This window comes from Carya illinoinensis, chromosome 9 (assembly GCF_018687715.1).
Source record: "Carya illinoinensis cultivar Pawnee chromosome 9, C.illinoinensisPawnee_v1, whole genome shotgun sequence".
NCBI lineage: Eukaryota > Viridiplantae > Streptophyta > Magnoliopsida > Fagales > Juglandaceae > Carya > Carya illinoinensis.
This window is the reverse complement of record NC_056760.1, coordinates 8,168,327-8,185,579: the sequence shown is the minus strand read 5'-3', so window position 1 is coordinate 8,185,579 and position 17,253 is coordinate 8,168,327. Positions and strand designations below refer to the sequence as shown.

At 32.6% G+C, this 17,253-nt stretch overlaps 1 protein-coding gene across 2 annotated transcripts; it reads right to left on the bottom strand.

Moving 5' to 3' along the window:
• Positions 1 to 996: 996 nt before the first annotated feature.
• Positions 997 to 7,518, bottom strand: LOC122277714 (proteasome subunit alpha type-5). Of its 2 annotated transcripts, none has more exons than XM_043087808.1 (10): positions 7,381 to 7,518; positions 7,049 to 7,093; positions 6,852 to 6,933; positions 6,434 to 6,514; positions 5,272 to 5,385; positions 5,095 to 5,196; positions 3,483 to 3,541; positions 2,003 to 2,105; positions 1,557 to 1,622; positions 997 to 1,469 (listed from the first exon to the last, which is right to left on the bottom strand). In XM_043087808.1, exons 2-10 carry the CDS (start codon positions 7,060 to 7,062, stop codon positions 1,377 to 1,379), a joined length of 714 nt encoding a protein of 237 aa, XP_042943742.1. In that variant the 5' UTR covers positions 7,063 to 7,093; positions 7,381 to 7,518; the 3' UTR covers positions 997 to 1,376. The 2 variants fall into 2 exon arrangements, with proteins under 2 accessions (XP_042943742.1, XP_042943743.1); XM_043087809.1 differs by lacking the exon at positions 7,381 to 7,518 and adding an exon at positions 7,274 to 7,365.
• Between the last annotated feature and the right edge of the window lie 9,735 nt (positions 7,519 to 17,253).

The window sequence follows — 17,253 nt, the reverse complement described above, 5'->3', positions numbered from 1 at the left end:
GATTAACTCTTAAAATTTATATCCAATAATCAACTTGCACTTTCGAGTCCACATGAGATGAGGGAGTCTATGCATGGGGGACCCAGTTGGAGTTTGCCACGACAAGAAAAATGGATCAAAATCATGCCAGGCTACAGGACGAAGGAGCTTCCAATAAAAGGACTGCAGACGGCCTTTGGACCACCGGACATGATTTGCGACAGTTGGTAAGATGCAAAAAAGTTACATTCATCTATCCATCAGATTCTCTTATGCCGTCCATAACCATGGGTCCGTAATTTCAGGCTGTCACCACGTCGTTTTCTCAGTAGTTCGTTCATCGTCTAATGCATAATCCACAGTCGCCTTGGATGGAAGAAGAGAAAAAGGCAGCAACCAGAGTGTTTTAAGATTAAAAATCGATACAACACTTTGTAGGCGTTTGAGTTAAAAAAAGAGTATATTGAGACAACACATTGTAGGACACAAAAATATCTCAAATATCTGTATATACTTTGTGCCAAGGTCCTTTAGACCATATCTCCAAATAGACCAAATCTTTAAATAGGAGAACCAGATTTAAACCCCCAACCTCCATATAAAAAAATGTAAAATAATTTGTATATAGTAATAAGTTATTTTCAGTTTTAATTAAGATATTTTATCAAATTTTAAGAAATAAGAGACAAACAATTGAATAAAAATATTATGCAATTAAAAAATTATTTAAATATAATTATTAAATATTATTTTTATTTTAAAATTTGAAAATTTGTATTAATTTTGTATTTTGTTTGAAAGTTTAAAAAAATTCTTTTGGATTTTGTGTTTGGTGACGCGGCTAGATAAAAAAAATTTGAAAAGTGTTTTGTGGTTAAGTGAATATTTGGGAAGGAAATTATAAAAAAAATTATGAGAATAGTTGGGTGTACAAACAAGCCCTAAGACCCTCACTGCCTACTCTTTCAGGAACTGTAGTAGATAGAGCAATTATCGAAGATTACTAACTGAGACGGATGGCCTAAAATCAAATTTTAAGCATAATCAAGAAGCAAACAAAGTAGACTACTATATCGAGTGGAGTTCCTCAAGTTTGCATATCTAAACTCAGCAAGTTCAGATAACCAAGCATGTTTACCTGCCAGCCAGCATTCGCCAAGCAGCAGTTTTCTGTTCGGTTCCTATGAAATGCTTCCAGACTCCATCTGGAGATTTCACCTTGATCGAGTAGGATACATTTATGGGACCCGCAACTAGGCACCACACCACAGTACCATATCGCAGAATGAGTCCCCAAGCAGAAACAAATACAATCTTTCCCCAAACAAAGTAATTAAACAGTCTTGTCACAATAGGAGAAGAAACTCGGGGATAATTTTCCATGCGATGAATCATACTCATAGGCGATTAATGACACCTTCCACCTCCGAAGGGGTATACAGATGGTATGTTGGAGCCACCTTTGCAATATCAACATTATTGGGGGTCACCTGGGTTCAACAGCTGGTTAATCAATGTGTTAAACGCACACTATGGACAAACTGTACATTTATCTCCAATTTGAGAGAAGTCTTTACCTTTTCTTCCATAACCTGCCTCAGAATAGAAAGAGCAATGGTTTCAGCTTCTTGAAGAGTGATGTCCTGCAAACAATTACCAATATGATGCACCCCTTCTATTCTTCAAGTTCAAATTAATTATATGCAGACAAAAGAGTAAAAAGAACATGTTATCTTGACTTGGACCGTATCACTTCAAACACTTCCTACACCATTGAACAACGAAATTAATATATTTTTGAAGTAGCTGAAAAGTTGAACTAGGTCCTAAACTGACAAAAGCACAGAATTCAGCATTGAAGAGGTGGAAAAAACTACTTGCACAAAAAAACATGCACACAGAGACATAAAAGCAGAGAAAAGTAATTCCATTGCTCTAGCAGAAGGCATGCACACATGAGCACAAGGAGAAATACTTTATTGCAGAGAACATGCATGGTGACGGTGTACACTTGGAAAGATACCTTGTTGTATTGCTCTTGCAGAGAGCTGTCTGCACCCTCTGAACCCGAACCAATAGCTTTTGCATTGCATTGCCAAAACGTACCAGATGGATCAGTATAGTATCTGCATTCCGTGAGACAGGGTCAAATAGAAAGAAAACAGCAGGTTATGCATAGAATATGCACTACCGACTTCAGCAGCTACTCAAAATCGGGAAAAATAATATGTAATCTAGGAATATTCCCATCTCGGCACTCTTGCAAATAACTGTCTCATACATCACTAAAGGGAAACTAAAGTGGAAATCTACAACCAGCCTTCCTTTCCTTTTTTTCAGCATTTATGTCAACTACAGTGAATGTGTATGCAATAAGCTACTGCGAGCAGTACACTTTTGCCAATGGTAGTTTACAAACAGAACAATATTTAAAACATTTTTTTTTTTGAGGAACAGTTCTAAAACATGACATCATTTTTTTATAAGTAATATTTAAAATATGATATTAAGACCACACGGGAATGGGTATTGCCACAATAATCAGGTATCTCATGACACATGATTACAAATACAGAGAACTTCACCACTTATCATCCTTTTTTTTTTTTTTTTTCGACAAGTACATCCCCCAACTCATCTACTGTTCAAACTTAATTGGTATGACATTCCAACATTGCACATATAAAGATTCGCGAGAAGTAATAACTACAGCCACATTGTGCTGTGTTTATATGACTAGATTAGCATTCTGAGCAGTCTAAGTCCATAGGTTACAAAATAAGAGCAGGCATTGGTCTCAGCCTACCGCCTGAACAATGCACAGCCAGGTATGATTCTACAAATCATTTTGAAAGTTTATAACAATTGATAAATTTATTTCTTTTCAGAAGTGTAGTAGTTGTCTGTGTCCAAATGGCCCCTAGGAATTGTTTACACCCAAGAGGATTCGAAACTTAGACCTCGAGGAAGCATACCACCAAGACCAAGGCCTTGCCTTTACCACTTGGGTTTTAATGAAGTTCTTTCTTTATTAATTATCAAAAATAAATTCTTAACCTAGAATGCATTCCATAAATGTGAAGTCCCAGAGGCCTGTTCTAACTCATTTCCTAAGTTATGCCAAACCACAAAAAGGTAAGTTTAGCCCTTCCCCCCCCCCCCCCCCCCCCAAAAAAATGAAGTTCTTTCTTTATTAATTATCATAAATAAATTCTTAACCTAGAATGCATTCCATAAATGTGAAGTCCCAGAGGCCTGTTCTAACTCATTTCCTAAGTTATGCCAAACCACAAAAAGGTAAGTTTAGCCCCCCCCCCCCCCCCCCCCCCCCCCCCAAAAAAAAAACAAAAAAAAAAGAGAGAGAATATTTAGGGGAAATTTATATTATGAACTGGTAAGGGTCTGCAAATACTAACTTAACCAAAATTCCATTTTAACCCTTTTGTAGGACCATATCTATACACAGTAAATCTAGTACGTACACCAATCATACTAGTACTTACAAGCTAGGGCCATTCTCATCATGGCCAGCAATGAGAAGAGAAACTCCAAAAGGTCGAGACTGCACAAGAGAATATCATACATAAGAGAACATTTAAGAATGAAACATATGGGATCTAATATCAAATTATTAAAGAGGATCTGATTCAGAAACAATGTAATTGTGAAGTGAACAGGACTCTATAGATACTGCAATGTTGTCTCTTGATAAAAAAAAATGAAAGAGGTATCTGGAACAACAGAGTCCCGCTTGAAAGGTCCTAGAAGGCAAGTGCCGATAAGAATAATTGTAAAAATGTGAGTATAAAATGTGAATTTCTTCAAGAATACGTAAATTCACAAGAATTTCCTAACAGGGACTTTTTCTGCTGCATAAATACAATTCACATTGACACAGAATTGAATCCATGACCTAATACTTCACCTCTCTCTCATTTATGGAGAAGGAGACGCCATTCAGTCCAAAGACCATTGGCATATCCCAAACAGAGGCCTGCACCACCATGCTGGTCATATTTTATAAAATATTAACAACCTGGATATTAGGATATAATAAGTTGTAGAAGCAAACCCACATCATCTCAGGTTTGTTCAAAAATTGGACAAGCCAACAAAATAGATTATATATTGAAGCAGTGGTTCAGGAAAAAAAATTAGAACACTCACAGAGGATCTGATGCAAAACACGGGGTTTGGCATCTGATATTACTTTTCAATTACCAAGAAGGACCCATGCTTCCTAGAGGGAATACGTTCTACAGCCAACTTCTCGGACCACCACTTAAACCTAAGACGTTGGATTCAACTCCATTAGAACATCTGTTTGTTTGTTAACATGTTCATTTTATGACTTCTATTATTGATGTTGAGCCATAATTACTCATCAAAAGGAGCATTTTAGTGTGAATACGCACCACCTTCAATAATTGAAATCCCCTCAAGAAAAAATGCATCCTCCAAGATGATGTCATGGGTTTTGTGCATATTGTAATAAAACTAAAAATTAAAAAAGAAAAGAGGAAAAGACCAGCTACAACCAGCAATTCTAGCATCAGATTTCTCCGGATTTACAATCATCCAATAGTTCCCGGTGAATACAGGGTATCAAGTTTTAAGTACTGAAAAACAATCCAACATGTCACATTGGATAATTAGAAAAGCTGGCAACTAATGTAAAGACAGTGTACCCAAAAATAAAATTGAACTCCAAAAACAACTAAAAGTTGTCATATCCACATTAAAATAAGAGGGAGAAAAAGGAAACAGCTTAAAGAGAAAAAAAAGGGGCGGGGAGTACAAATTGTAGGAAACCAATCAGAACTCATTGTGTTGGATCTGGTATGTTCGCTTTTTTTTACAGGTGAATGTTCTTTCTGTGGTATATACATGTGGGCATACCAAATGAAAAATTAAACCATGCATATCTTGAGCTGAAATCAAACAAAAAAAGTGAACAAGGAATGAGCTATATACAAAGATACAGTGTGTAAGTTATCAGTTGCAACTTAACCTATTCGCTGGTATTTTTTCTTTGGCTTTATACATTTCACCATGAAATCATAAGTAAGTGAGTGAAATATTATCATCACTACTGCAAGGTGAAGTGACCATTACCATGGATTCTTCGTCACCTTCGCCAAATCGTAGGGCCAGATCACAAAGAGCTTGGGTTGTAGACTCCACAGTCATTGGCTCACCATAGGAGAACCTATGGTTCTGAAAAAGATCAACTAAATATATTTAGTATAGAGCTACTGTTTACCACTTGCACATCAGTAACAAAAACCATACCTGAGTTTCCACACGTGCATGCTCAACAAGTGTTCGAGCATCAGCAATCAGCCCACTCATGGCACATCCTATATGGTCATCAATTTCCATGATTTTCTCCACACTGCTGGGTTCCTGAAATAAAAATACAAACAAAATGAAGTCTCAAGCAAGTGGAAATCATCTGTCTCGTATAGCAAGAAGAATGGTTACATCTATAACAAGAGGAGAATCAACCTATCATAGACAGAACCACTCTTCGTTTTCAAATGAATAATAGGTTTGGTCAGGCTATGATTTTTTTTTTTTTATGTCATAGAACCTTTCAAAGGCAAGGCCCTTCAGATCCACCCCTGCAGAGTAAAACCTGGTCCTGTGCACCACACCCTTGGAAATTTTCCTATACAAAATTGGTTAAATCGCTAGCTTTTCACCAGGGGGTGTGGCCCCAAGGGATTTTTTGCATCCATGAGGTGTTGAACCTTGAACCTTGAAGGAAGTGATACCCTAAAACCAAGGCCTTCACCACTTGGCCAACCCCTTGGGGTTTCAAGCTACGATTTTTTGAAACAATATCCTATTTACATTTGATTGCAAGTACCATTGATCCTAATTTCACTCCATGGTTCTTGACTTTCATATTAACTTGGAAATTTCCTCAACGTACCTAAATAAAATAAATAAATAAAAATAAAAAATTATGATAGTACCTTTCTTTTTTTATATAAGTAAAATATGATAGAACATTTACAATGTATTCTCTTAATTCTAATACAAACAAATAGGTTTCAAAAATCATACCCATATAGCATAACAGTATGTTTTCACAAATATGCATAGACAATTATAAGGAATAATCAAGACACTGTTCTTGGACACCCGGTGCCAATAAAACAAAAAATATAAGGAATAATCCTTAAAATTTAGTTCCTGGCTTTGGCCCCCTGTTAAGGTGGGGTGAGGTTTTGGTAGATCTTAGTTTCCAATCTGTTGAAATGAGCACACAAACATATAACACTGGTATTTTGACAAGACATTGATGGCATCCGATACAGATGGAATTGCATGCAATATTTCCATCCGAAAAAAGTAAATAGAGAGGTACTTTTCTGTAGTAGTAAATTAAACTGAAAATAACTCTTAACTGTTAAAAAAAATAGGTCACGAAAGGTTAAAGGCTAACCAGCAGTGGCGAAGTGATACGTTTCTCAACTGCAAGAACGACGCCTTCTTTTGTCTTCAACCCAATTGCAGTTGAACCCAGCTGAAAATTCAACGGACAGCAATATTAAATTTACAATCAGAACCGCTTGACCACATTTTTTTCCTATAAGTCATTTGACCACAAAATAATGACAATAAGCCGCACAGAAAGCGTGGATCGTCCAAGTTTTTTCAGGAGCTGTTTATTAGTGGGGATGAGAACAAGGTCTTGTTTACTCGCTTATTTTTTTGTTCACCATTCTTTTTTCTTCTTCATTTCTCGTTAGTAATGTTTCTTAGAGAGAAAAAAACAAAACAAAATATTCCAAGGTAATAACAGAAAATTACTTATCAAAAAAGGTAATAACAAAAAATTAAGCAAAAGAAGAGTGGATTACCTTGATGGCTTCGATGGCATATTCAACCTGAAACAACCGCCCTTCAGGAGAGAACGTGTTGACTCCTCTGTCATACTCAGTCCTTCACACAAACGAAAAAAAAAAAAAAATTATCTGTACTAATGTATGTGTGTGAGAGAGAGAAATAAACGAAATAAATATACCCTAGATATATGGGAGTTAAAAATGTATCTCACCTAGTGAGAAACATCTTCGATGCAATTCGATGAAAACCCTAGAACCTGCAGAAGATAAATCCTATATCAGTACAATGTGAGACAAGATTCCGTGCTTTCATACGAACATTCAACTCAATAGATGGGCGCATGAACAAACGCGTTGATTTTTTCGAGAACCAGACAGAAAATTGGATAGAAGCAGCTAAAATTGTGGGAAGCTCAAAATAAATCTAAAATACTAACGTATAAAGACTAACGGATCTATCGGAAATCGAGCACTGGAAATGATATTTTTCTGTATCAGGCGAGGTTTCTATAACCAGAGAATTCAGAGAGAGACAAAGGATTACCGGCTTGAATGATGAGGGTGTGCGATGAACGGAGAGCGGGAGAGAGAGAGAGAGAACTGGAGAGCGAGCGTGGGAGTCTTGAGGGAAAACAGAGCAGAAAAGGTTTGAGGTTTCTTGAGGAAGAAGGCTTTTTTTCTTTCTCATGGATCTGGGCCTTTTATTGCATCTCTGGGCGCTGAAGAGTTGGACTTGGACCTGATCATGGGTTGGGCTCAATCCCACTTTTAAATTCTAGGAAACAGTTTTTGATTTTCCTTATCTGATATTAAACAATTCTCTATAAATATACTTGTTTATTTAGTCATTGTCTAATTCTATACAAAATTTTGTGTGCATTGTCTCCATTATAAGGAAAATAATTTATAAAAATATGATTTTAATATATTTTCTATAAATATAATTAAATATGCTACAATAAGTGTATTGATAATGTATGCTATAACTTTTAATTAGTGATTATCTCTAATCTCTAATGGATTTTAATTGATCAAGCCTAAAGAAAATTTAAACCTGTATGGTCAGGAGAGATTTGAATATTAAGTTGAGATGACATGAAATTTGAATAAAATATTGTTAAAATATTATTTTTTAATATTACTTTTATCTTGATATTTTTAAAAGTTGAATTATTTATTATATTTTGTATGAAAATTTATGAAAATTGTAACGATTAGATAAAATGAGATAAAATAAATTGGGATGAGTTAGTGGAGGAGATAAAGTTGTTTCTTCATTGAGGCAACTTTTGGCAGATTACACACTTTTACGAAAGGCATGCAAATCAAGTTGCTTGTAAGTCAGGTAAGAATGCTTTTATATTGTAATCATGTAATTATGGATATGGAATAGGTATTTGAGTGTATTAGACGCAATGTATTAACTGAGCTACTCTCTTGTTAATGAAACTTAAGAGAGGGGAAAGAATAAGGGGAAGAGAGTGGTTAGTCTAATGACTGCATCTATATTGATAACTTAAATTATCCTCTGAATTTGAAAGCAATAATTTATTGCCCTATTTATGACTCATGAAACGAAAGAATTTTCACTCATTTAAATTATGAGAAATGAGAAGAATACATTGAAATTGCTAATGCTAAACAATGCAATGTTGATGCCCTATCTATGACTCACGAAATGACAAAATTTTCACTTATTGAAATTATCAATTTACAAATTTATCTCTAATTTAGGTTGTATATATTCGAATTTAACAATAACCTAAACCAAGTATTTAAATCCATCAAACTAGTTGTTATCAATTTCTACCTATAAATATGCATGCACATGCATAATGTCATTCATTGTATTTACTCTATTAGACATTAATCTTGTCTAATTAACGTTACAATTTTTCAATTTTCAATTACATATTAAAAAAGCAAATATGAATGAATAAATTTAAAGAATAACTCATACAAACGCATCAAGTACACCTTCACAGTCGAAGAAATCCACTCTATTTCTCCTTGAGTTTGTATTCATCTTTGTGCTGTTGGAAGCTATCAGAGATTTACTTTGGTTGAAAGTATTGATCTATATTAATCAACATTTTTTAGTTCTTCCAATATATGGTTTATGTTTATCTTCTCTTCTAAATCCCAAAATCAAAATTTCCCTCTATTTTGGTTCAGATTGTATTGATCTTTCTGATGTTGGGAGGTATTCAAATTTTGTTGGGTTTAAGGTAATCATCCGTATCTTTATTAATCTATTTTATGTTAACTATTAAAGAAAAAAAATTCTGTTTTGCCTTCAAGATTTGCATATTTCACACCAGTTTTCTCTCAATAAGTTACTAAAGATTAATAAAGAAATCTAGCTAAACATCTTGTGCATGTAACTAACATTTCCTAATTTTGAAAAAACAGAAATCAAATTCTCCACGTATAGAGCCACTTAAGATAAAGTTGACAATTTTTCCATTAACAATATCATAAATTAAACAAGCCTTGATCTCCATCCATTGCATAAATGTTGCATTTGTCCCAAAAAAGAGGGAAAAAATTTAAAACCAACTACAGGATGCATATAAATACATGATAAAATAATAAGAATTAAGTTACTTTCTAATTATTTTTTCCAGTAGTAAGCAAAAGTATGATTGGCAACATCAAAATTCAAGTAATATGAAAAAAACTAGTACGTAGCCCACACAAAATAATGAGTGTTAAATCATATATGTATATGCATACATACTTGTATGTCTATGTGTATAATTTTATACCCACCAAATTTGAGATCATACTTTCAATTCTATTTTGTCTTTTTTTCGTGTTTTCTATTTTGCATGTTCTTCTATTTAGTTGTTTATTAAAATGTAATTTAAAAATCAAATTGTAACTTTATCTTTTGTTTTTAGTGTTTTCTTTTCAGATTTTGGGTGGGGGGCTTCGGAGCTTAGAATTTCTTTCTTTCAACTTTGTAAGTATATGTTTTATTAAGTATTCTGTTTCTTTGTTTTGATGTGGTTTTATGCCTTGATTTATTTATTTATGGTTTAATTGTTTATTCATACTAACCAAGACAATTATTTAGTTTCTTTTATTTACTGTTATTTTATGCCTACCTTTACTCATTTATGGTTAAATTGTTTGTTTATATGGTTTAATTGTTTAAGATTTGTTTATGCATCTTATTCATTATTTTTTAGATGTATGCATCTTATTCATTTCTCCATTGGTCTATGTATATGATTTTTTCGTTTATAGTTTAATATTAAAGACTTGGTTTCATTATGTGACAATTAGCTGTTTTTTTTTTATAAATAAAACAGAAAAAACAAATTTATAAGAATTGAAAAGATTAGATAATTCCATAAAAATACAAACCCAAAAGACCAAACCCACCTTTTCTTTTCTTTTTTTTCCAGAGACCTAATCCAAAAGACCAGATCACAATCCAAATTCCATAAAAACACAAATAATCAAACAAACCAATAGAGAATAGATTACAGAGAAAAGAAAAACCTAATATTTAGCCCACAAAAAATAATGATTGCTGAATCATATATATATGCATACATACTTGTATGTCTATGTGTATCATTTTTTGCCCATTCAACTCAAAAGCTCCATATACCTAAAAAAAAGAAGTTTACAATAGCTTAAAGAACACAACATAGCAAGCATAGGGTAGTTTAGGATATTTTAAACTAAAAATGCTTATGGGTTTCAGATTCTTTCTTTCAAAATTTCATATTTATGATAGTTTAGTTTGATACTTTCATGAACTTTTACTAACAATATACATAAGAAAAACTGGAACTTGAAACTTCTAGGATCTAGACAAAAACGTCTAGATTTGTTGAAGTTGCATAGAAAAAAAAAATTCCTAAACTTAAAGCTAAAAATCATAGATAAAAAAATACAAAATAAAAAAAAATAAAAAAAAAAGATCTACATAAGTAGATCCATAGATCATACACATGAAAAAAACATGCAAAAAAAATATATTATTAAAAAATTCCACTCAGGTACAGAGAGTGAGAGGCAATGCACATCTATGAAGGAGGAGACGGAAAGGTAGTGCGGTTTGGAAAGCAAAGGCAAACAAATACTAAATCACAAAACAAAAAATAAAAACAAAATGAAGATCCACCCTACAGACCATACCCACAAAAAGCCACAGTGTGAAAGATGAACAAAAAAATAAAATAGAAAAATCAAGGCAAACAAAATATAACCCAGACATTCAGTATACAACATAGATCAACAGCAAAAGAAGAAAAAAAAAAAGGACAAAAGAAAGGGAATAAAAAAATGTCTAAAAAAAACTTAAAGCTAAAAATAGTAGATCTAAAAAATATTACTAAAAATTACTAACAATGTACACAAGAAAAAATAAATCTTGGAACTTTTCAGATCTAGACAAAAACGTCTAGATCACAAAAACGTCTAGATCTGTTGAAGTTGCAAAGAATTTTTTTTTTTCCAAAACTTAAAGCTAAAAATCACAGATCTAAAGAATACACAAGAAAAATAAGATCTACGTAAGTAGATCCATAGACCATGCCCACGAAAAGAAACATACAAAAACGATAAAAAAAAATATTAAAAAAATCCACTCGGGTATAGAAAATCAGAGGCAGTGCACATCTATGAAGAAAGAGAGGGAGAGGGAAGGTGATGTAATTTTGGATATAAAGGCAAACAAATACTAACCCACAAAACAAAAAATAAAAATCAATTGAAGATCCACACTATAGACCATACCCACAACAAGATACAGAGTAAAAGATGAACAATAAAATAAAACAAAAAAAAAAAATCAAGGCAAACAGAGTAGAACCTAGATCTTCAGTATATGACATAGATCAACAAAAAAAAAAAAACTATAAAAATGGTAATAAAAAAAATTCGCCCGAATCACAAAGACAGAGTCAAAAAAAGGAGTAGAGGATATCGAAGATGCGGTGTTGAGAGAGAGAGAGAGAGAGAGAGATTTATGTTAAAGAAAAAGTTTGTATTTATGTGAAAGGGAAAAGGTTACGTTTAGGGATAACGCAAGAGAAATCAAGATGCAGACAATCTCGTTTGGAGATAAGGGCATGCCTCACCTGCACCCCTCTCATCAAGAAATAGAATCGACAACTCTACACTCCAACCCTCACATCAACCAGTTAATACATCTTTTCACCCTGAAAAAGTTACACCAACACACTGTAGAACAAATCAATTGCGTAGAAGCCAACCAACAAGAAGCAAATTCGGTCCTCAAAGTACCGAGTAAATCACGCTGAGGGATATATCATCTGGGACATTTCCACGGTCAGGGATGCAATGGGACCCTAACAAAATGGGACATTTCCATGGTCGAGATATTTAAGTGTGGAAAAAGGACATCCAAGTGTTTATGAATTAGAAGACATGGTTGATCGGAGATCTCTTTCATTTATATTTAAACTAAGGTATTTATATTGATATATTTTTTATATAATCTATAGCTAATAATATGAATGAGGTCATGTTTATACACGACAGAGGTGTAGATATTATTTATTTATATTTATTAACGCCTGAAATATTGGGCCTGGATCTATATATATAATTATATATATATTAATTTTAACTCGAAAGTGCAAGGTCATCTAGATTCTTTGGAACTCAGAAGGAAAGACGTATTTGGATGTAAAATAATTCGGACTAATCATACTCAGTTGTCAAATGAAGATAAAACTCTTTGTACAGTAAACTATGTTTGCACAAGGCAATGATTTTGGTGAGTAAGTCGAAAAGAACAAGATTGAACAATTATTGAACTGGTTGAGACGAAAATTGGATGTAAAACAATAATAAAAATAAAAAAAGACGGTGAAAAGTTGATAGTCAACAAGTTTGTGGTTAGACATAAGCATATTCTACTTATACCGAAAAGTACTAGTCTTCTTTGTGGACATTGGGGAGTTACTAAAGTTCAAAAAAGACATGATTTTGAATGAGTCCATGTACTGACAAGAAATATTATGTCGATATTAAGTAAAGAATCTGGTAGTGACTTTAATGTTGGATGTATTGCAAAGATATTGAAAATTACGTAAGAAATAAAAGGAAAAAAGTTTTTGAAGAGGGAGATGCACAAATGTTATATTCCTACTTTATTGATCGATAGCTCAAAGAACCTGGGTTTATTTTCTCCATGCAAGTTGACAAGGATAGGTGTATGAGACGTTGTTTTTGGGTTAATGCGCGATTAAGGGTTGCAGACTAGTATTTTGGAGATGTTATTACATTTAATGCCATGTATTTGACTAATATTTATAAGATGTCATTTATTCCATTTTCAGGGGTTAATCATCATTATCAAACCATTATGTTTGGTTGTGCTATGCTAGTTAGTGAAACAATCGAATCATATGCATGGTTATTGCAAACATGGCAAGAGGCAATACTTGATCGTGCTCTTTCAAATATAATTACCGATTATGACAAAGTGATGGCAACGTCTATTTGAGAGGTACTCCCGAATATAATTCATAGACTGTGCTTATAGCACATTTTATAAAAATTTATGGAACACTTGTCTCATGCATATAACAAATATCTAGACTTTTCAAAAAGATTTTCGTCATTGCATCCATGAGAAAATTACAATTGAGGAGTTTGAGCAGGAATGGGCTTCGATATTACTAAATTATGAGCTAGGAAAAAATATTTGGCTGCAAAATCTTTATACCTGACGGGATAAGTGGGTTCCGGCCTACTTACATTCAACATTCTGTACTGGTATGTCAACAACTCAAATGAGTGAAAGTATGAACAAAATTTTCAAAGATTATGTTAAATTAAGCACTATAGTTAGTAACTTCATTCATCAATATGAAAAAACTATATATGCACGTTACTTTAAAGAGAAAGAGAATGATGTGTAGACAAAATCTACGCTAGTGATAATGAAGACACCTCTTGCCATTTCAATGGTTCATCAATAATGAAGGAGGTGTCAATGGTTTATATAAGAAAGTCATTTCTAATCTTCCAAAATAAGCTATTTGATAGTCGACGATACCAAGTAAGAAAATTGTCAAAAGAGGGTGAGACTGAGACATATGAAGTCAATGCTTATGATAGAGAAATACCTCTTTACCATGTGACATTTGAGGGCAAAGAAAGACATGCAACATGTACTTGCCATAAGTGGGAGTTTATAGGAATTCTTTGTAGGCATATCTTGTATGTTTTTTACAAGAAAATGAAGTTAGATAGATTGCCACAACATTATGTTCTAAAAAGATGGGCTATTAATACTAAGAATCAAGTCATTCCTCACATACCATGTTCTGAAGGGCCAGTTTGAGAAGGACAGGATGAGCCTACGATGAGAAAAAGTAAAACGATGCTACAACTTTATGACATTGTAGAACTAGGGTCGCAGTCAGCAGAAAAACACAATCATCTCACACTTGCATTGGAGAAGATTCACAAAGAGTTACTTGGCATGGAGATAATGTAGAATGTTCACGAGCATGAGAATCAACAAATGATGGTCACAACATAAGAAGTGGAGTTATATTGAACGTTTCACAAACTGTTTAGGATTCTCCATGAGTGTCAACAAAAGGACATATAAAATTTTTTAGAGCAAAAAATCCAAAAGAAACTCAAAGAACAAAGAAGAGACACTGTAGCATTTGCAAGAATGAGGGGCATGCTAAAAATAATTGTTCTTCTGTGAGGTAATTTAGCTTTGTGATTATTTGTATTTTTTTAGTTTTTAATTGAAGAAGTTAATAAAATTTGTGTTTTCTTGTTATTTTTGTTAGGGGTGTAAATTTTAACTGGTAAACCGGACCGGTTGTGCTGGTTTTGGACCGATCCGATCCGGAATCGGTTTCATAAAATGGAAAACTGGTCGGAACCGTCCGATTTTGATTCCAATCATTTCTAGACCGGACCAGACCGGTACTATTTAATATATTATTATTTATTTAATGTTTATATATAATATATAATAATATAAATTATAATTATATATAAGATAATGTTATTATAATTTATAAAATAAAAGTTTAATATTAAACATAAAAATTTAATTGATCATATGCTTTAAATATATAATATTATAAATATAATATATATTATTTATTAATAAGATTTTATCATAGATTCATAAGAAGTAAGAACCAAAAAAGAAATAAAATCACTCAAATATTATTACTAAATTTTGATGGCCTAATACACTTCAAACTCTTTATATTTTTTCTGATAAGTACATAAGACATTAGTAGATAAATATAAATTTTATATATTAGGATATAATTTATATAAAGCTATACCAAAGTTATACTAATAACATAATTTTTTTATATAGCAGATTTTTTTTTTTTTTTTACATAACAGTTATTTTATATAACAGTTTTTTATAGCAAAATTTTTTGACATAGCAGTTTTTTTTTTTAAACAGATTTTTTATGATAAATATGTATTTTATTTAAACTAGTAAAACCGGAGTACTGGTTTAAAAGGATAACCGATGCGTAATTGATTTAAAAAAATGTAAAACTGATGCCTATCGGTTCGGTCATAGATTTTGTCCAAAACTGGACCGAACCGGACTAGTTACACCCCTAATTTCTGTAGGGATCTTGGGCTAACAACTGACAACATATCACAACATATGGATTCATAGTGCAAAATTTCTGGTGGTGTGTGTGAATTATTTGTCTTTTCGTATGTTTAATTTAGCTTCTATTTATCGCATAGTTAATTTAATCCACATTTATTTTAATGTAATAGGGAGTAATGTAGAAGATGAATCCGAGCTTTGGAAGAGTGGATTGAAGCTTTAGCTACTTTTATGTCGTAGTCTTTTTTTTTTAGTTGAGTGGAATATAACTTTAGCAACGAACCATGTAATTTTGTAAGATTATGTGGAATCTTCCTTATTATGTGAGAAATTCCTCTTCATTTACCAAGTTTTGATAAGGCAATATTTTGTTGGTGACCTTAATACAATTCATGTGTTTATGACGAATTATTTTGTTGGTTTATGAGAAATCATGTGGTGGCAATGGTTCTGTCAATGTGGATTATATAATTGCTTTGGAAGCTAGGATTAGGCAGAGGTTTCAGTAGAGATGTTTATAGTAGATTTTTGGTTATGTGAATTATTATGGTCAAACCACTAAACTACATGCAACTTTTCATCATATTTCTGGAGCTTGTATCGAAATTGCATGCAACTTTTCATCATATTTCTTAAGAAGTGAGCAGACAATGGGAAGTAAGGGTTAAGATGTACACAAACTGGTAGCCAACAAATCTACTAGCTACATTTACATCCTCGAGATGCACAACACAAACTTAGAGAAGATAAAAAAGAATATGGCTGTCCCTTTATTTTGTCTAATTACTAGCTTCTTGTATTCAATGGAAAATATATATATATATATATATATATATATAAATTACTTATTTGGTTATTGAAAAAAGGCAATAAACAAACATTACAACTACCAACCAAATGGGGTTGATGGATCAAGTTAACAACCATAAGCTACACTTAAATTCAAGAGTCATAGATGTCTACACTTACATTCAACAGTCATAGATGTTTCCAAAGTTTTCATTACACTAACCAAAACATATCTTAAATTACAGCACAAACCAAAAATAAAATAAAACAAGGACAAAATTAACAAAATTAAGACTTCATTGTACTTCTTCTCCATTGCTTTAAATTTAGTTTGTTCAATGCATAGACGCTCATGAAATACCATCTTGTTCCTTCATTCAGCTGACTTTAATGTCATCTTACAGCAATTGTTTTGATCACTTTGAAGATCAATCCACTCAAAAAATTCACATAGTTGTTTCATCTTATAATTATGACAATTGTAAAATTTTCTATCAAAACTAATGAATTTTCTCAAAATTTGTAGTTTTGCTTGGCAGCCACAATAGCAAAATAGTCTCTCCAAACTAACTTTATCTTATGTCCATGAACTTGAAGCACAATGTGAACCCATCCTCTAGAACTTCTTGTAAAAAATAGATTTTTATATCACTATCGCCGCACACTACCATGTAGTCTGAAAACACAAGAAGTTAAGTAGGTAGCTGGTTCTATAACTTTCAAGTCTAGTAACCAATATCGAGTATGAAAATGTCGTGCATATGCTGATGGTATAAGTTTGAGGGAATAATTATACTCAGTAGCATTTCTAATTAAATGTATGTTATTCACAAGCATTTTTAGCATACACTTTATGTAAAAAAAATTTTTTAATAAAAAACTAACAAAAATGCATGCTGAGGATTGCATCCAAAAGAACAAGCATCCCTTATAATAGTTAGCAAATATGGCAATGGTTTAACATCCAGTGCATGAGATTTTTGAGCAAATATACTAGAAACCAAATATAGAGCATGAGATTTT

What these genes read in the sequence shown, in the direction of transcription:
- LOC122277714 (XM_043087808.1), bottom strand. An exon ending in ATGCCATCGAAGCCATCAAG is followed by an intron (nt 6,515 to 6,851) that starts GTAATCCACTCT and finishes TTGAATTTTCAG; the next exon opens with CTGGGTTCAACTGCAATTGG. An exon ending in GTATCACTTCGCCACTGCTG is followed by an intron (nt 5,386 to 6,433) that starts GTTAGCCTTTAA and finishes TTTTTATTTCAG; the next exon opens with GAACCCAGCAGTGTGGAGAA.